A 21003-nucleotide genomic window follows, 5' to 3' on the forward strand; every position below is an offset into this window, starting at 1 on the left:
TCACTGTTCAAGGTTTATTGGGGGTTTTAGTTGGTATAACACTTGGATAGTTGGTTGCATTGTTTATATGTAGATCTTTTTACGTTATATGGTAATGTACACTACTGATATAGTTCACAAAGTAAGATCCTTTGGAAGAATTATGCACAAGACATGATATTGGATTTATACACTGGATCCCAGGATGTGACTCACTGGGAAAAAATGTTGGACTAGGCATGTTCAGTGAAGGAGCCAGGAAGTTATATAACACACGGTAAACATCCACCTGGCTCAAGGGGCAAATGCAGCACGTACAGCATTGGCAGTGGTGCATCAGAGGTGGCAGAACTATTTCACACTAACCAGTTTAGCACTACACAAGATTAATCAAGATTAATACCATCCAGCATCAGGATATAGCTGTGGATTTTACAAACCATTCCTATTTCTAACTTCAGGAGTTGATGTTTTTTCCAGTCCATCTTAAAATATTACTGCTTTAATCACAGATCAGATAAAAAGGACAACATGCACAACCTCCAACTAGAATCCTGTTGTAGCCTAGACAGTGAAATGATATGACATCAGAAGACTTTAAAATTGCAGCTCCTTTTGGATCCCCCAAAGTGTATCTGCACTCTTCTTCAAACGGGCCTCTTCCTCAGAAGTCAGAGTCACCTTCACAAGGTCTGAGATTCCATTTTGTCCCAAAATGCAAGGAACACTAAGGAAGACATCATCCTTTATTCCATAAAGACCCTGAAGATGAAACGAAAAAAAAAATCTCACATTTTGTCTGTGCATTCCAGGGTTTCCCAAGACTTACAGTCTCTATAATTATAAAGCTTTTTTTTTTTTTTTAATCTTTTTTTTTGAGGCAGAGTCTCGCTCTGTCGCCCAGGCTGGAGTGCAGTGGTACGATCTCAGCTCACCGCAACCTCCACCTCCAGGGTTCAAGTGATTCTCCTGCTTCAGCCTTCTGGGACTACAGGCGTGTGCCACCACACTTGGCTAATTTTTGTATTTTTAGTACAGACGGGGTTTCACCATGTTGGCCAGGTTGGTCCCAAATTCTTGACCTCAGGTGATCCACCTCTTGGCCTCCCAAAGGGCTGGGATTACAGGCATGAGCCACAGAGCCCTGCCGCTTTTTTTTTTTTTTTTTTTTAAGATGGAGTTTCACTCTTGTTGCCCAGGCTGGAGTGCAACGGTGCAATCTCAGCTCACTGCAACCTCTACCTCCTGGGTTCAAGTGATTCTTCTGCCTCAGCCTCCCAAGTAGCTGGGATTACAGGCGCCTGCCACCACGCCCGGCTAATTTTGTATTTTTAGTAGAGAGAGGGTTTCACCATGTTGGTCAGGCTGGTCTTGAACTACTGACCTCAGGTGATCCACCCCTTGGCCTCCCAAAGTACCAGGATTACAGGCATCAGCCGCCGCACATGGCTTTTTTTTTTTTTTTTTTTTTTAACAGAGACAAGATCTCACTATACTGCCTAGGGTGGTCTCAAACACCTGGGCTCAAGCGATTCTCCTGCCCTTGGCCTTCCAAAGTGCTGGCATTACAGCTGTCAGTCACTGCGTGTGGCCTAATTATGAAGATTTTAAAATACAACTTGAGGCCGGGTGCGGTGGCTCACACCTGCAATCCCAGCATTCAGGGAGGCCGAGGCGGGTGGATCACAAGGTCAGGAGTTCGAGCAGCCTGGCCAGTATGGTGAAACTCCATCTCTACTAAAAATACAAAAATTAGCTGGGCGTGGTGGCACGCACCTGTAGTCTCAGCTACTCAGGAGGCTGAGGCAGAAGAATCGCTTGAACCTGGGAGGCAGAGGTTGCGGTGAGCCAAGATCGGCCACTGCACTGCAGCCTGGGTGACAGAAGGAGACTGTCTCAAAAAAATAAAAAACTTTGATAAGTAGAAATTCCTTTTCAGGTGTTCAGTTATGATTTAATGAATAGTATAAAAAAATCATTAAAAATAGTAACATAACGCTAACTTGAATATAATTTCTATTTTCCCCAATAGAGAAAGTTTATTTCTTTTATAGTCTTCCACCTACCTCAGTATAATTGAACGAGACTTTTTTGTAGTCAAATTATCAAGTATCTATGTGTTGAACAGGCCTAGTGGACGTTAATCCTAAAGCTCAACCATTTCTTTCAAAAAAGGAAAGCTGTGGGTACATTAATTTATTTCACTTAAGTCAGTAATGGAAGATTTGTATTAATCTTTCTCAGAAGAATCTTTTTTAAAAAGCCAGAAAAAGCATTCAAATACAGTGTAGCACTACACAGACCTACCTTAATCATGGTGGAAACTGGGTGCACCCGCCTAAGATTCTTCATTATACTCTCTGCCAAATCTGCTACAGAGAGTCCAATGGCCCAGGATGTGTAGCCTTTGAGTTTGATCACCTCATAAGCACTGTATGATAGGAAACCATAGGTAAGGGCAGAAAAAGCAGGGTGGGAGAAAGAAAGAAAAACAAAGTTTTCATTAATACACATTTTACAGTAAATAATGCCACAATGTTACAGTATACCAAGAATAACCCTTGCACATGTATGCTAGGATATTATGTACAGGGATATTCATTAACAGTACTGTTAGTAACAGCAAAAACATGACAATCTTTCCAATGTCCTCCAACAGAAGAATGGATAAATCATGGTATACTGATACAATGGAATATTACACAGCTATCAAAAAATAAACTATAGCTACTTGTAAAAAAAACTGGATAATTCTTAAAAATATAATATTGAATTTTAAAAAGAAATCCAAGATAACATAGCATTCTTAACTCAGGATTATCTCAAGTGGGAGCGTGAGGGGGACAGAGGGATAGCTGGGGGAAAGAGCACAGAATCCACTTATTTCCAAACACCAGAAGAATACTAAATTCTGATTCAACAATGTTATTTGACAGATATTGTCAGTGTTTCTTTCTTCAGCTGGGTGGTAGGTTCACAGGTTTTATTTAATTAAACAAATACAAACAAGAGGGCCTTGCTTGACCAATCACAAGAATATGTTATGAACTAAAGATCATGATTCTTTTTTTTTTCAGACTGAGTCTCGCTCTGTTGCCCAGGCTGGAGTGCAGTGGCGCGATCTCAGCTCACTGCAAGCTCCACCTACCGGGTTCACGCCATTCTCCTGCCTCAGCCTCCCGAGTAGCTGGGACTACAGGCGCCTGCCACCACGCCTGGCTAATTTTTTGTATTTTTAGTAGAGACGGGGTTTCACCGTGTTAGCCAGGATGGTCTCGATCTCCTGACCTCGTGATCCGCCTGCCTCGGCCTCCCCAAGTGCTGGGATTACAGGCATGAGCCACCGCGCCTGGCTATGATTCATTTTTTAATTCTATAGACCTGAGGTCCACACAGGATCACAAAGGTAAATAATGCCACCAAGTTGAAAGCTTCCCTATTTCAATAATTTTTTTTTCCTTTGAGACAGGCTCTTACTGTGTCACCCAGGCTAGCAGGCTGGAGTGCAGTGGCAGGATCTCGCTTCATTGCAGCCTTGACCTCCCAGGCTCAGGCGATCCTCCTGCTTCAGGCTCTCAAGTAGCTAGGACCACAGGTGCTCACCACCATCCCTAGCTAATTTGTGTATTTATTGTAGAGACAGGGTTTTGCCCTGTTGCCCAGGCTGGTCTTGAACTCCTGAGCTCAAGTGATCCTAGGGCCTGGGCCTTCCAAGGTGAGGCACATTCTTTTTTTTTTTTTTGGCTAACATGGTAAAACCCCATCTCTACTAAAAATACAAAAAAATTAGCCGGGCATGGCGGCACATGCCTGTAGTCCCAGCTACCCAGGAGGCTGAGGCAGGAGAATCGCCTGAACCCGGGAGGCAGAGGTTGCAGTGAGCCAAGATTGAGCCACTACACTGCAGCCTGTGCGAAAGGGCAAGATTCTGTCTCAAACAAAAAACAAAACAAAACAAAAAAACCACACAAGTTTTCTAACAAAAAGTTCTCAAATGCAAATACTATTACAATTTTAACCTTTTAAATAAAAATAGTAAATGTTAATATTCTGTGTTGCCAAATTAAAAGATTTATTACCTCTCAACCACCTGCTTGTGAACCTCTTTCCACTGTTCCTTATCTTTATCAGTCCCTAAATCTGGGTGCAGAGTCTTCAGAGAGACACCAGCAACATTCATTCCACTCCATACAGGCACTAAAAGAAATAGTACAGACTACATTTATTTTCATGTACCAACAGATTAGTAATTGTGATTCATTTTCCTAACTCTCTTATCTTCGGAGGAAGAATACTCAATTTTGGTAGATGGTCAAGACTACTAATGTAGTCATTACTCACTTTTAGATTAGATTTTCATTTACTTACATTATATAAAACTAAGAATTTTCACTATATTTTAACCTGTTTCTCTGGCCAACTGAAATGTTTAACCCATGTATATTTGAAATATAAAGATAGTATGAGAACATAAGGGGGGTTTTCTTAGCATACAGAACCTAATCATAACATTTTTCAACTGTGATAATAATATAACTTTTGTGCACTCCATTTGGATTGGCTGACCTTTTCAGGGCCAGGCAGTACAAGTCAGGTATAAACAGCTGTGATATTAAATGACTGAAGTCATCCTAAGAACTACAGTCTTAAGATATCCATGGTAAGAAGAGAAATTTCATTCCCCATCCCCCTCGCCATAAAATGCCATATAAAATGGCAACAATCTTAACAATTCTTAACATATAATTATACAAAATGCTAGATTTCGGGAAACCATTCTATCCTACTGAATGGATATTTGATTAGGCTCTAATTGAATAATACAATGCCCATCGACTTTTTATATAATCTTTTCAAAAACAAAAAGAAAATAACTTATGCTTACCACTGGAATCTCCATGTTCTCCAAGGACCCACCCATGACAGCTTAATGGGTGAACTCCCAGCCTTTCCCCCATCAGGTAACGGAATCGGGCTGAATCCAGATTGCAGCCACTTCCAATAACACGGTTTTTGGGAAAACCACTTATCTTCCAAGCCACGTAGGTCAAGATATCCACTATGAAAAAGGAGAAAATAAAAATCACCCATTATCCCCTCCCCACACACAAAAAAGCCCTACTATGAAGAAAACACTTAAGCAGATACTAGGTGATCATTAGATAATGATAGGCTACTCCAGATATATGGCTTTGTAAGGATCCTGATATTGATCATGGCCAACCAATAATTTTGTTGATATTTTTAAGCCTCTACACTATGTATATCAAGTCCATTAAGTATTCAAAAAGTAGTTTTGGCTGGGCATGACAACTCACACCTGTAATCCCAACACTTTGGGAGGCTGAGGTGGGAGGACTGCCTGAGGCCAGCAGTTCAAGACCAGCCTGGGCAACATAGCAAAACCCCATCTCTACAAAAAACTTTAAAAAACTAGCCGGGCATATTGGTGCACGCCTGTAGTCCTAGCTACTTAAGAGGCTGAGGAAGAAGGATCACTTGAGCCTAGTAGGTCAAAGCTGCCATGATCATCCCATTGCCCTCTAGCTTGGGCGACAGAGTGAGATGTGGTCTCAAAAAAAAGTATAGTAACAGTTTTATGAAAATAAACTGTTTATCAACTAAGAGACAATTATGGGCCCTGGCACGGTGGCTCACGCTTGTAATCCTGATACTTTGGGAGGCTGAGGCAGATGGATCACCTGAACTCAGGAAGTTGAGACCAGCCTGGGCAACATGGTGAAACCCCTCTCTACTAAAACTTCAAAAATTAGCCGAGCATGGTGGCACGTGCCTGTAATCCCAGCTACTTGGGAGGCTGAGGCAGGAGAATTGCTTGAACCCAGGAGGCAGAGGTTGCAGTGAGCCAAGATCGAACCACTGCACTCCAGCTTGAGCTACAAAGTGAGACTGTCTCAAAAAAAAAAAAAAAAAAAAAAAAAAAAGAATAACAATTATTCACAAACTTATCACTTATCCAAGATCTTGGGCAGGTAATTTTAAGCTCCAACTACATTTAAAGGCATTGTATTCCCTTTAATGTTTTAAAATTATTTAAAAAAAAAAAAAACACAAATCTCCTTAGAAGGGAAATGAAACATGAAAAATAAATGAATCAATAAATATGCGTGGTTGGGCGCGGTGGCTCACGCCTGTAATCCTAGCACTCTGGGAGGCAGGTGAACTGCTTGAGGCCAGGAGTTCAAAACCAGCCTGGCCAACATGGTGAAACCCTGTCTCTACTAAAAATATAAAAAATTAGCCACGTGTGGTGGCAGGCGCTTGTAATCCCAGCTACTTGAGAGGCTGAGGCAAGATAATCGCTTGAACCCATGAGGCAGAGGTTGCAGTGAGCCCCGATTGCGCCACTGCACTCCAACCTGGGCGACAAGAGCAAAACTCTGCCTCAATATATATATATTTTTAAATATTTGAAAATATTAAAAAAATTTTTTTTAAATAATATTTGAAAATATTTAAAATACATATAATATATATATCATATACTATCAATTTTACTATAGCTTGTCAATTTTTATGTAGTTAAAAGCCTCACCTGGATTTGAAACAATAAGCAACTTGCAGTTCGGGCTGTATTTCACAACATTAGGAATGATGAATTTAAAGATGTTCACGTTACGCTGGACCAAATTAAGACGGCTTTCTCCTTCTTGCTGACGTGCCCCAGCCGTGATAATGACCAGCTTGGAGTTTGCAGTTACATTATAGTCTAGAGAAAAGGGGAATAATGACCAGATTAAGGCCTTTAGAATAAATTTTACCTAGGCAGCAAAAATTTGTTCCATAAATGCCCCACAGACCTTTCTTGTTCTTAGAGTTTTATCATTATGGCTTCTTAAATGGAGGAAGAGCATGTCAACACCTTCCTTGTATTCTAGTTTTAGTCAAGTTGTAACTTTATGTAACTACAGTTAGGGAGAGCTAGAGGGAATCAAGTTTGTTATTTGATTCTCCTATTAATTTCTTACATATCCTCAAATTTTTTGATCCCCAAGCTCAACGTTCACACTCTTCCATACTCCTGTTTCTACTTAACTGGTGTCCTATCAGCCCAGGAACAGGCAATTTCCTCGTGTGTGCGTGTGTGTGTGGTGGTGGTGGTAGGGGGACTTGTTTTTAAGCAGAGACAGCTTTACACTTAACAAGCATATTTTGCTTCTAGATACCCTATGGCACAAGAGAGTTAAGCCAGTGATGAAGGGAGTTGCCCATCAGCGAGGTGGTCAGTGATTTTCAGGTATCAAAATAGACACTATTTGGGCTCACATTCAGGTTTCTTGGCTGATGCTGTTAAGTGTGAAAGGGTCAAGCCAAGAATATTAGCTGAACAGGCTCACTTATTTACCCTATTCTCAACTTTGTGTGTGAAAGGATGTGGGGAAAAGTAAGTAACACAATGTGGTTAAATACAGACCTAAGGTTTAACCTTTACTCATTACATTCTAATTCAGATGGTTTCCATAGCATGGACAAATTGGATTACTATTTTAAACCATTTACTAGAAATTGAAACTTTGATATTCACAGGCACCCAAGTGAAATTGTTCCCAGGCTCTTGCACCCTGCATTTAAAACAAAATCTTAAAAGAGCTAGGCCTGATAAAGCATTTAAGTCTAAGGCCAGGCACAGTGGTTCACACCTGCAATCCCAGTACTTTGGAAGGCTAAGGAGGGAGGATCACTTGAGCCCAGTGGTTCAAGATAGGCCTGGGCAACACAGCGAGTCCCCATCTCTACAAAAAGTAAAAAAATTAGCTGGGCATGGTAGCATGCCCTACAGTCCCAGTTTCTTTGTGAGGGGGAAGGGGTAATGAAGTGGAAGGAGGATTGCTTAAGCCTGGGGTTCGAGGCTGCGGTGAGCCATAACTGTGCAACTGCACTCTACCCTAAGCAACAAAGGGAGACCATCTGGAAAAAGAATTTAAGTCAAGCATGGATCATAATATAAACTTGTTGAAATCAACCTTTGCCAGAGACAATCTTTGGTGTTCTAAGGAAAAGGCTGCCATGTTGGAGATCCATCATCTCTCCCTTCAATTTGTCTTCGATGACATCAACAAGAGCAAGTTCATCTGCCAAGTCCTAAAAGACATCAAATCTTTAGTTAAATGGAAAATTGCCACTTCTAGATTTTTAGAAGAGCATGAAAAATTTCTATATTTCCGGCATAGGAGAGTTCTGTTACTTTATTAGTACAGTATCGAGATATTCAAAGTAGAGGGCACCCCATTTCAAAAGCTGACTTACAGATTACTCCATAAGTAAAGGATAGCACTGGTCAGATAGCACTGACCCTCTCCTCCAGCCCTGTCTCCCCAATGAAGCACGCCCTATAGGAGTTCCACCACTGCAGATGTGGAAGCCGAACACTGGACTGGCAGTTGCTAGAATAACTTCCAATTATATAAAACTGCTCTATCTACTCTCTCAAATTCCATCCTACACACCAATTTTAGGTTGTTATTCATTTAACTAGGTGATATTGACCAGCATCAAGACTTGAAATTGGTAAGAAATATTCTGGCCAGGCATAGTGACTCACATCTGTAATCCCAACACTTTGGGAGGCCGAGGCGGACAGATCACTTGAGGTCAGGAGTTCAAGACAGCCTGGTCAGGCCAGGCGCGGTGGCTCACACCTGTAATCCCAGCACTTTGGGAGGCCGAGGCAGGCAGATCACAAGGTCAGGAGATTGAGACCATCCTGGCTAACACGGTGAAACCCCATCTCTACTAAAAAATACAAACATTTAGCCGGGCGTGGTGGTGGGTGCCTGTAGTCCCAGCTACTTGGGAGGCTGAGACAGGAGAATGGCATGAACCCAGGAGGCGGAGCTAGCAGTGAGTGGAGTTCACGCCACTGCACTCTAGCCTGGGCGACAGGGCGAGACTCCTTCTCAGAAAAAAAAAAAAAAAAAAAAAAAGACCAGCCTGGCCAATATGGTGAAACCCCGTCTCTACTAAAAATACAAAAATTAGCCGGGCATGGTGGTGGGTGCCTGTAGTCCCAGCTACTAGGGAGGCTAAGACAGGAGAATCGCTTGAACCCAGGAGGTCAAGTGAGCTAAGATCATGCCACTGCACTCCAGCCAGGGCAACAAAACGAGATTCCGTCTCAAAAAAAAAGTTAAAAGGTTAAGAAGTCTGATTTCCGCCCATCTTTCAGAGATGGAATCTGAACTATTCCCTGGTTGATTCCATATATGAGCCAATACTAACAGTTATGGATAAATAGGTTTGTGCAGTGTATAATACTGGCAAAAAATATCCTTATAGTTGCAACTCAAAGTTCATAGGTGCATTTCAGGCCAGGAGCACCAATAACAGCTTTAATACAAATGGATGTGGTCTATCCTTACCAAAAAAGTTATTCAAGCTGCAGATCTATCCCTAAATCATCCACAATATAATGAGTGTCAGTTACTCTTCTTACCCACACCTGAGCCACAGGCCATCACAGAGAAAAACCATAGGCGGTTTGTAGGTGTGGGGAAAACAGCATCAATTTCTCATCTAGTGGGTAAGGAATAAAAGTTGGTGTATTATGTGGCCTTTCCTAAGAACATATGTAGAGTCACCTGTGTTGTTACAAGGCCTTTTCATAGCTCATTTCTGTCTTTAGTCCCTTCTCACTTGAATCCATTTCTATTCAGAACCCACAATTCATCATTTTACTTTTATTAGAAACTCCACATCTGAACTTCAGATTTTTTTTTTTTTGAGATGGAGTCTCGCTGTCGCCCAGGCTGGAGTGGAGTGGTGCTATCTCGGGTGACTGCAACCTCCACCTCCTGGGTTCAAGCAATTCTCCTGCCTCAGCCTCCCAAGTAGCTGGGACTATAGGCGTGTGCCACCACGCCCGGCTAATTTTTTGTATTTTTAGAAGAGATGGGGTTTCATCGTGTTAGCCAGGATGGTCTCCAGCTCCTGACCTCGTGATCCGCCCACCTCGGCCTCCTAAAGTGCTGGCATTACAAGCGTGAGCCACTGTGCCCCGCCTCAGACATTTTAATGTTGTAAGCTGCCTCAATTTCTTTTAAATATAAATAAGGTTTCAATAGTGTAATAAGGAGTGCTTTACTCACAATTTCTTTTTTCTAATTAAATTTTAGCTCCATAATTGATAACAAAATTGCTATCCAAGGCACTGGGGCAATGAGGTTTGGGTGGGAGAACTTAAGATTTCCCATATAATTATACCATATGTATGTGTCATTTTCAATTCAAAAATCCTTTAAAAGAATTTTGGCTCATTTAAAGTCACGGACCCTTCCTTTTCATTGGTAGTCAATCCATGCATGTTAATACAGAATAATGAATTTTAGGAACTTGGTCTCCAGCCTGATAACCTTTGATTCTTTTTAATTTCAGATACACTTTTGGTGTATCATCATATTTCAAAAGTTTGTTTCACAGAAAGTTATCTGAATGAGTGCATAAATCTAAATATTGTTATATGAAATGTAATAATACAATTCTAGGGGTAGGAGTGGGGGTAGAGGATGCGGTCAAGGTATGGGCTTCCAGTGTGGTAGACTCTCACTTACCTTCATTAAGATACTGATGGCACAGGCCATGCCAACAGCACCAACCCCAACAACTGTAATCTTATTCTGGGGGGTCTGTTCTTCCTTTAGAAGATTATGAATCAGCTGATCCTTGAGAGTTGCCATATTGGACTTGGAACCAAAAGGAATCTATAGGAGGAAAAACATTTAGTGTCACTACAGCTTCTTTAATGTTTATTAACCAAGAGATTTTTTTAAGCTATTTTACTTCCTTTGGGGGTATTTGCCACTATAAATCAGAAGAGATGACTAAAAAGGGAGGGGAAAAAACCTAATGGTTGCCAAAAGAGAGTTGAAAGGCCTAATGACAGGGTCTGTGAAGAGTGAAGGCCCGCACCTTAGCGTGGAAAAGGAATATCGACGTTTGGGTGTAAGTATAGCCTCCTGAGGGCTCACCCATCGCGGTTCATTAACCCCAAGTGGGGCTGGCCTTTCTTCAGACAAGATCACTCTGAGCTACTCCGGCTCCTACAGCAAGGACACAGCCAGGCTTCTCAAGTAAAAACCGGAGACACGTGCAGAAAAGCCATTAACTGCCACAAAGCTCGAGCCCGAGGCACATGAGCCTGCGGTGATCCGCGCGCATGCGCGCTTTGTGACTCTCCTTCCCGCTCCGAAAGGTGGGTGGAAATCAGACTAATTGCTGGGTCCTCCGAACGCCCGGCTTTTACGCCCCGCCCAAGTCCGGAAGATGGGCGGGCCCAGGAACTTGTACGCGTGCGCATGCGCATTACAGCCCGCAGGGGCGAAGCCGATTAGTCCAGCGGCCTCCGGCCATTGGGAAGCTGGCATCGGGCCAGAAGGCAGAAGCCTGAGAAGCCCCGCCCGTAAGCAGAGGCAATCTGGAGCTATGCAGCTCAGTGGGTGAGAGGGAGGGAGCTGGGATTCAGACTTCAGACCTAATGAATGCCCCGAAGCAGATGCGAGCAACGTGAAGCCTAGCTGGCAGCCTCCCAGGCCTGGCGCGCAGCCAGCGCCAGACTTTAAATCGCATTACTAGAAACCAGGGCCTGTTAACCAACCGGAAGGGAGGCGCACGGTGTGGCTTCTGCCGTGATCCTCGTTGCAAAGGCCTGTCAGGCCCAGTATGAAGAAATAGTTTCAGTACAGGGAGTGTAGAAATAGCTGCAGAAGACCTCAGGCCTGCAGCCCTAGAGTTAATAGCTACTTGGAGGAACCCTCGAATTCTTTCCACCCTGTTAATCCAACCCTGCACTGCATTCGCTGGAGGAAATATCACAGGCTGCATCCCCAAAGTATCATGTCTAGTTTTGACACCACTCCAAAGGGCAAAAATCCGAGAGGACCTCTAGGCAGGCAGTCAGCCCAGAGTCACCAAGCTGGAGCCGGGTCTCTCCTTACAAATCACTGCTATTTCTAGACAGCCTTGTAAGGTTTTAGCCTGGCAGGGGGAAGGGAGTTCCTGCGGACACCTGCTAGCTTCACTGAACGGCCCCGGGATCCAATGCTACCTTTAATGTAGGAGCGGAGGTGGGAGGGCATGGGATGAGGGAAGGGTGCGTCTAGAAGCGAGAGACATGCAAAAACGAGTTCTACACCTCACCTCTGCCGCCTACTCACTGGGAACTTAGAGATCCCTGACTGTCTCCTAGCTTTCGGTCTCCCCATTTGTTAAAAGGGGGAGTTGGTACCGGCGGATCCTACTCAACTGGCCGTCTGAGGTGCGGAAGGGCTGGGATGCTGCCTGCTTCATCTTTGCATGCGCCGTGCCTAGCGCAGCCCGAGATAAACCAGTAGCTTCTTAATAAATGCGCAAAGAGCTCCCTATAATCTGCAGGCAGCAGCTGCCCTCACGGAGCCCACCTCTCCAGCGTCCCAAGAGAAAAATGCAAGCCGCGTGGTACTCAGCCGCTTTCCGGCTTCCAAGAACCCGCCCCGGACAAGCTGAGGTTTTGGCTCTATGGGCTCCGGGAACTGGACCTCGAGTTTTGCACCGCCCGCCGATTTCGAGCCCAGAGGTATCCCCCACCCTTAAGGCCTATCATATCCTTGTTCCGCACCCACCCAGGCTTTCGACCCCTGGTTGGGTGCGGCCACCTCCTCGGTTCCCTAGCGCGGCCAGAAGCCATGGTTCCCGCTTAGAGCAAAAGCAGAGCGCGGCGAGCTCCGAACACATGCGTGGTGTGGGCCGCCGCCCAGAGGTCTCGGAGCTGTGCTTCTGGGAAGCGGCTCCTACACCTCCCGGGAGCAGGAACCCCTTCGCGAGCAGCGGAAGCCAGCAGAGCCAGAGGCAGTTGGCTCTACCCGCCCATCCCTCTGGCGCCGTGCGCGCAGGGCCCTACCGTACCGGGAATGCACGTCGGGCGGTCGTCGGGTGCGCGTGGCAATGAGATCCGGAATCGGCGGCAGCGGCTGCAGCACTCTGAGCTGGGCGCGGGAGGGGCCTTAAGGGAACAGCTATGCTGACGTCAGCGGGGGGGGGAGCCGGCGGACGTGCGGGAACCCACGTGTGAGTCGGGCTGGGGGTGGATGCAGAGCCAGGCGGGGCACTGGAGAGGCCCGGGTGGCGCGCGCAGCCAGACAACCGACCGGCAGACTGCTCCACGTGCGCTGGGACATCTAAGTAAGGTGCTGCTCTCCAGCCACAGAAGCCCGGGTCGGAGCCATGAGCCTAAGTCAGGACGACCTTCAGTTTCCTCATCCATGAAACCTGGGGAGGTTACTCTCAGGGAGGCTTGGATCTGTTTCTTCTTCATCCCTGTTTCTCAGCGTCCAGAACAGCTTCTGGCACGTAATAGGCACTCCACAAATATTTGTTGAACGAAAGGAAGAAAATGCCTAGCAGTCAGTCAGTCTGTTCTTACCTAAGTCGAGTGACCTCCAAAACTTGACGCTGCTTTTCCCTCTGCTGCTAAGCCTACCAGCTCCCACTCACAGTGAAGCCTTGGCCTCTCAGGCCTTGCAGGGTGACTCAGTTCAAATTTACATTTTATTCTGCACTTCCTACTGCCCACCCCACTGGCATCTCATCTCGAGTCTCAGCCATACCCAAGAACTGTCGGTGGTTTGTTTTTTTGGTTTTGGTTTTTTGTTTATTTGTTTTTTTTGTATTTTTCGAGACAGGGTCTCACTCTGTCACCCAGGCTGGAGGGCAGTGGCGTGATCATGGCTCCCTGCAGCCTCGACCTTCTGGCTCAAGCGATCTTCCCACCTCGGCTCCCCGAAGTGACTGGGACTACAAGCGCGCCCACTTGCCCTGCGATTTTTTTTTAATTATTAATTTTTTTTTTTTTTGAAACGGAGTCGCTCTGTTGCCCAGGCTGGAGTGCAGTGGGCTGATCTCGGCTCACTGCAACCTCCGCCTCCCGGGTTCAAGCGATTCTCCTGCCTCAGCCTCCTGAGAAGCTGGGATTACAGCCAAGCGCCATCACGCCCGGCTAATTTTTGTAATTTTTAGTAGAGACTGGGTTTCACCATGTTGGTCAGGCTGATCTCAAACTCCTGGCCTCAAGTGATCTGCCCCCCTCGGCTCCCAAAGAGCTGGGATTACAGGCGTGAGCCACCGTGCCCAGCTCAATTTTTTGTTTTCTCATCACACTTACCTCTGGGCCTGTATTCTTGCTGATTCCATTGCCTAGCCTGCCCTCCTCCATCTCTTCTTTAATTTGTACCAATACTTCCCCACTGTGGGGTATATTATGAAATATATTTGGTAAGCCCTTGAGTATGCCAAAATTTCCTGAATTTTCTGATAGGAGTGTCTTTTGTTATTTATAAAGAGCCTCTTTCCCTGACTTAATGTTAATGAATGAGGAGTCTTAGATAGCCTCAGGAAGGGGCCAGTCATGGGAAAGACCAAATGATTAGGGAATTAGAGGGCTGGAACTTTCAGCCCAAAGGGGTGGATGGGTTTACTTACTCTCTGAACCTACAGCACCAGCCCAGTGCAGCTCTGAGATAGATCCATAACTGAGTTTCTTGGTTTTGATGGAAAACTCTAACCTCAGCTCCAAAATAGCACAAGGGGCCAGGTGCAGTGACTCATGCCTGTAATCCCAGCACCAGTGTGGTTAAGGTGGGAGGACTGCTTGAGGCCAGGAGTTCGAGACTAGCCTGGGCAGCATATTGAGACCCTATCTCAAAAAAAAAAAAAAAAAAAAAATAGCAGGGCATGCTTGGATGTTCTAACAGTTTTCCCATCACTCTAGATTCTAAGATCGCTCTAGGTTCTGAAATGGGGCTCTCACCTCAAACACATAGCTGGAAAGTTTAGGGGTGGGTCACTGATTCTTCAGAGTACCTCAGGGCAGGGCAGATTGCCACAGTGTTTTCCGGTTCCTCAGTCTTTGCAACAATGTTCTCAGTCAGGGCTGGGCCCCTGCCTGCCTACCAAATGTGACCACTGCTGCTGGGAAGAGGTGTGCCAAAGGCAGAGGGCTGAAGTTGGCTGGGGAGACGAAGAATTTTCACCTGAAAGGCTGGGGTTTGGGCACTCTGAGATGACCTGTGAATATAAACTAGGTAGAGTCTTAATTCCCCTAATTTATGATACCTAGCAACAGCTTGCTCCAAGCACAGCTTCAGGCTTCTTAGGCAGAACAACAGCCAGCATTTGACTCCACAAATATGAATAAAACAAATACCATTTACTGAGCACCTGCTATGGTGCCGGCAGCCAGCTAGGTAATCCCCATACTCATCCTTTGGAATAGGCATAATTATCCCCATTTTTCAGATATGGAAACCAAGGCTCAGAAAGGTAAGTGACTTTGCTAAGGTAGTGCAGCTAGTAAGTGATTTTGGCTGAGACTTTAACCCAGTGCCGACTAACCGCAAAGCCTATGATTTTCTCTCTATTATAGGATGTTGTCCCACACCACTCCATACAAAGGGCAAGAAATTATCTAGGGGGCTCAAACCAGTCCCAGGCTCAGAAGAGGCCATGGGTGCCAATGGGTGTCTCTGCTGAAACCTTGGTATTCTGCCCTTAGACTGGGACTTAGACCATTGGCTCTCCTGGTTCTCAGGCCTTTGGGCTCGAACTGGAATTTATACCACCAGCTTTCCTGAGTCTCCAGCTTGCAGATGGCAAGATCATGGGACTTCTCCTCCTGCATAAACACATGAGAAAATTCCTCCTCATAAATCTCTTTATATATATTCTTCCATTGGTTCTGTTTCTCTGGAGAACCCTGACTAATATAGAACCCTGACTAATAGAATCCAAACAGTAGAACTTCTGTACTAAAGCCAGAGAAGAATGTGGAACCCTTGGAACGGGTCAGAAAACACTTTCAGGGGACAGAACAGAATTCTCAATCTGACCAAGTGTTCTTTGGATGTGGCCTCTTCAAAAGGGAAAATCCCTAGCACAGTCACTATGGAAAACAGTATGGAGGCCCCTCAAAAAACTAAAAATGGAACTTCCATATGATCCAGCTATCTGAGTATATATCCAAAAGAAACGAAATCAGTATATCAAACAGATACCTGCACTCCCATGACTATTGCAGCACTATTCACAATAGCTGAAATATGGATGGACTCAATCTAAGTGTCATCAATGGATGGATGATAAAGAAAATGTGTTGGCCGGGTGCAGTGGCTCATTCCTCTAATCCCAGCACTTTGGGAGGCCAAGGTGGGTGGATCACCTGACGTCAGGAGTTGGAGAGCAGCCTGACCAACATGATGAAACCCCATCTCTACTAAATAAAAAAATTAGCCGGGCGTGGTAGTGCATGTCTGTAATCCCCAGCTACTTGGGAGGCTGAAGCAGGAGAATTGCTTGAACCCAGGAAGCAGAGGGGCTGGACATGGTGGCTCGTGCCTGTAATCCCAGCACTTTGGAAGGGTGAGGCAGGCAGATTGACCCAGGAGTTCAAGACCAGCCTGGGCAACATGGTGAACCCCCATCTCTACAAAAAATACAAAAAAAAAAATTAGCTGAGGATGGTGGTAAATGCCTGTAGTCCCAGCTACCCAGGAGGTTGAGGTGGGAGGATCACCTGACCCAGGGAGGTCCAGGCTGCAGTGAACTGTGATGTCACCACTACGATCCAGAGCAAGACCCTGTCTCAAAAAAAAATTTAAAAAAAGAAGAAAAAAATGTGCTATATATACCCAATGAAATACTATTCAGCTGTTTCAGAATGAAATCCTGTCATTTGCAGCAACATGGATGGAACTGGAGGTCATTATGTTAAGTGAAATAAACTGGCACAGAAAGACAAACATCGCATGGTCTCACTCGTGGGAACTAAAAAATTTGGTCTTACGGAGGTAGTGAATAGAATGGTGGTTACCACAAGTTGGGGAGGATAGCGGGGTGAAGGATGAAGAGGGATTGGTTAATGGGTGCAAAAATACAGTTAGATAGGGCGACTATAGTTAATAACTTATTGTATGTTTCAAAATAGCTAGAAGATTCAGAATGTGCCCAACACAAAGAAATCACAAATATTTGAGGTGATGGATATATCAGTTCCCCAGATTTGATCATTATACATTTTATGCTTGTATCAAAATGTCACATGTACCTCATGCATATATACAACTATTATGTATCAATAAAATTTTTTTAAAGGGAAAATCCCATAAAGAGGTGGTTTGACCAAGGGACAAGCTGGCCTTAGAGAATAGATGCTGCTCAGCACCCACTGTAAGATTTTCCTAAAATGGCCCTGGCTGCAGGATGCTGTCCATCCAAAACACAGTGCTGAGTCATTCTTTCATCTTGTATTTGTTATATGCCTCCTCAAGAGCATTTGGTGGCCCCTCATTGCCTCAAGAATAAAGTCCAAACACTTTGGAAAGACACAGCCAAACCCCTGTGATCCAGCGCCCACATCCCCTCTCTGGTTTTATCTATTTTCCTTCATGCTTCCTATATACCAGTCCCAGGGCTACTCACCACATTCCCCAAATGTGCCATGTACTCTCTCACCTCCAGCCTTCCACCTAGGGAGTTCCTTCATTCTGAGTGCCCTCTTCTTTGCCATCATCCCTGCCCACCTGAGCCCCACATAACCAGCACTCAATATATTCTTTTTTTTTTTTTTTGAGACAGGGTCTCCGTCTGTGATCCAGTGCAATCTCAGCTCACTGTACGCAACCTCCGCATCCCAGGCTCAGGTGATCCTCCCACCTCAGCCTCCTGAGTAGCTGTAACTATAAGTGTGCACCACAATGCCCGGCTAATTTTTATATTTTTAGTAAAGACGGGGTTTCTCCATGTTGCCCAGCCTCGTCTTGAACTCCTGGGTCCAAGCCATCTGCCTACCTCAGCCTCCCAAATAAATTAATTTATATTGGTGTATGTCTCTGTCACTGAACTGTAAGCTCCTAGTGCAAATAAACTTTTTTTCCACTGGGAAACTTTCTTTCCACTAGGAAAAAATGTCTTCCTAGCACAGAACAAGAAGTTTTCCTAGCACCAGGCACAGTGGCTCATCCTTGTAATACCAGCAACTTTGGGAAGCTGAGGCAGGAGGATCGCTTTAGCCCAGGAGTTTGAGAGTAGCCTAGGCAAAATAACAAGACCTCATCTCTACGAGAAAAAAAAATTAGCTGGGCATGATGGCGTGTGCCTGTAGTCCCAGCTACTCGGGAGACTAAGGTGGCAGAATTGCTTGAGTCCAGAAGGTTGAGGCTGCACTGATCGCTCACTGCACTCCTGGCTGCAGAATGATCGCTCCACTGCACTCCTGCCTGGGAGACAGAGTGAAACTCTGTCTCAAAAACAAACAACAACAACAACAACAAAAAGGCTGGGCACGGTGGCTCACCCCTGTAATCCCAACACTTTGGGAGGCCGAGGCTGGCGGATCACGAGCTCAGGAGTTCGAGACAGACTGGCCAACATGGTGAAACCTTGTCTCTACTAAAAATACAAAAATTTGCCAGGTGCGGTGGCAGGCACCTGTAATCCCAGCTACTCGGGAGGCTGAGGCAGGAGAATTGCTTGAACTCAGGAGGCAGAAGTTGCAGTGAGCCGAGATCACGCCACTGCACTCCAGCCTGGGTGACAGAGCGAGACTCCATCTCAGAAAACAAACAAAAAAACCCCACAAGTTTCTCATTTATCCCCATAACCCAACACATACATTTATTTGTTTAACAAATATATTTTGAATTAAATGCCTGCTATGTAAAGAGACTGTGCTAAGTATTGGGGATACAAAAATGAATACAACAAACTTATAAGCCTTCGAAGACTTTAGTATTTAGTGGAGGAAACTGACAGCCTCTCCCTTAATAGTCAGAATGCATAAGAGAATGTAACTGCTGCAAAAGAGGTAGAGAAAAGTGTTCTGCCATTCAGAGGAGAGAGGGCATTTGGGTGAGGATACCAAAAAAGGCTTCCTGGAAGAGGTAGCATCTGAGCTGGAGCTAGAAGAGGATTTTAATTGGTAAAGATCAGGTGTTGAGAAAGCAGAGAACAAAGCATGAGTAAAATGCACAGGGGCAGGAAAATACATGGTGAGTCTGGTTAATCTTTAGCCTTAAATGCCAGGCTAAGAAATTTGGGGGAGACAGGGTATGCTGGCTGACACTTGTTTTTTTTTTTTTTTTGAGACGGAGTCTCGCTCTGTCGCCCAGGCTGGAGTGCAGTGGCACCAACTCGGCTCACTGCAAGCTCCGCCTCCGGGGTTCACGCCATTCTCCTGTCTCAGCCTCCCGAGTAGGTGGGACTACAGGCGCCCACCACCGCGTCCGGCTAATTTTTTGTATTTTTAGTAGAGACGGGGTTTCACCGTGTTAGCCAGGATGGTCTCGATCTCCTGACCTTATGATCCGCCCCCCTCGGCCTCCCAAAGTGCTGGGATTACAGGCGTGAGCCCCCGCGCCCGGCCGACACTTGTTTTTTTGTTCTTGTTTGTTTGTTTGGTTGGTTGTTTTTGAGATGGAGTCTCGCTCTGTTGCCAGTCCGCAGTGCAGAGGCGCGATCTCCGCTCACTGCAAGCTCCACCTCCCGAGTTCAAGCGATTCTCCTGCCTCAGAATCCCAAGTAGCTGGGACTACAGGCACGCACCATCACACACAGCTAATTTTTTTGTATTTTTAGTAGAGATGAGGTTTCACCATGTTGGCCAGGATGGTCTCGATCTCATGACCTCGTGATCCACCCTGCTGTGTCTCCCAAAATGCTGGGATTACAGGCGTGAGCCACTGTGTCCAGCTGGTGGCCAACACTTGTAATCCTAGGACTTTGGGAGCCTGAGGCAGGAGGATTGCTTGAGCCCAGGAGATTGAGGCTGCAGTAAGTCATGCTTACACCACTGAACTCCAGCCTGGGCAACAGAGTAAGGAAAGGAAGGCACCAGGATTTTTTCAGTAATACACAACATACAGATCTACAACATGTACAGACCATATACAGCTCCAACCACATCTGTTCAGAACATACACTTTTCATACAACCCTAGACAGCCCCACAGTCCCTTTGAACCCTCACTGACAGCCTGACTTTTTTTTTTTTTACCTTTTCTGTGGTTGCAAAGCTGATGGCTTTCCTGAGTTTCAGGGCCCAAGATGCAGACAACCTCATCAGTCTCTGTTCCTGAGATACCAGGGCCTACTATGTACATACCAAAGTAGAGGCTCCTCTCTTTGGCATGAGAGCAGGCACCTGCTCCTGAGAAACTCCTTCATGTCCCTCTCCTCATCCCAAGCCTCATCTATCTCTCAGATGACAGGAATGGATGCCAGAAGACTCCACCCTGACTGTTCAGCTTCTCCTGGGTGACAACCCCTGGTCCCCTAATGCCTGTCTCCTCCTCCTCACCCGCTCCTCCTCCAGGCAAGGCTCATCCTCAGGCACAAGATGCTGCCTGCATTTCCTCTTTTGGCTTGGACCATCATTCCCTCCAGAATTCATTCCTCACACTGTTCCCTAATAAAATCCATCTCAAAAACTCTAGATTCCTTCCCAGCCACTTCCTAACCCAGGAAATAAGGAGCAGCTGTGCCCTTTCTCTCCCTCTTTCCCTGGCTGGGATTTGGGCCTCAAGCTTCCCATCCCACTGAGAAGTTCCAAAGCAAAGACTGTCACCAGAATTTAAGTGACTTCCAAATCAGTGCTGCAGAGGGAGTCCCAAGGCCCCTTCAAGCCAGACAGTCACCAGTGGCACCCACAAGTAGAAACTGTCTCTTGTCTAATCACAGCAGGGGAGGACCATGGAAAGTTGTGATAGCCTTTCTCTCTGACACCTTGGGTGGCAAGGACAGTGATGGGCATGGCGGGACAGAGACGAGTGGGCAGCTAATGGATAGGGGACACTGGCCTGGGGGTCAGGAGACATGTATTCTTACCCCAGCTATGTCAAGGACACCTGGGTAGCATTGTGGCAGTTGCATTCCCTCTGTAGCCTCAGCACCCTTGACTGTAAACATAAAAGGATCTCTCTTGGCCAGGTGCGGTGGCTCACGCCTGTAATCCCAGCACTTTGGGAGGCCAAGGCAGGTGGATCGC

At 45.7% G+C, this 21003-nt stretch overlaps 1 protein-coding gene across 1 annotated transcript; it reads right to left on the bottom strand.

Annotated features, from left to right (window-relative positions):
- On the bottom strand, positions 1 to 13029 carry LOC129007679 (L-lactate dehydrogenase A chain). Its single transcript, XM_054438833.2, is given in 9 exon segments — positions 1 to 603; positions 606 to 741; positions 2287 to 2410; positions 4059 to 4176; positions 4865 to 5038; positions 6536 to 6709; positions 7965 to 8082; positions 10548 to 10697; positions 12877 to 13029. Coding segments are annotated over 8 exon segments (1092 nt in total). The 5' UTR covers positions 10674 to 10697; positions 12877 to 13029; the 3' UTR covers positions 1 to 481.
- Positions 13030 to 21003: the final 7974 nt, after the last annotated feature.

This window comes from Pongo pygmaeus, chromosome 9 (assembly GCF_028885625.2).
Source record: "Pongo pygmaeus isolate AG05252 chromosome 9, NHGRI_mPonPyg2-v2.0_pri, whole genome shotgun sequence".
NCBI classification, from domain to species: domain Eukaryota; kingdom Metazoa; phylum Chordata; class Mammalia; order Primates; family Hominidae; genus Pongo; species Pongo pygmaeus.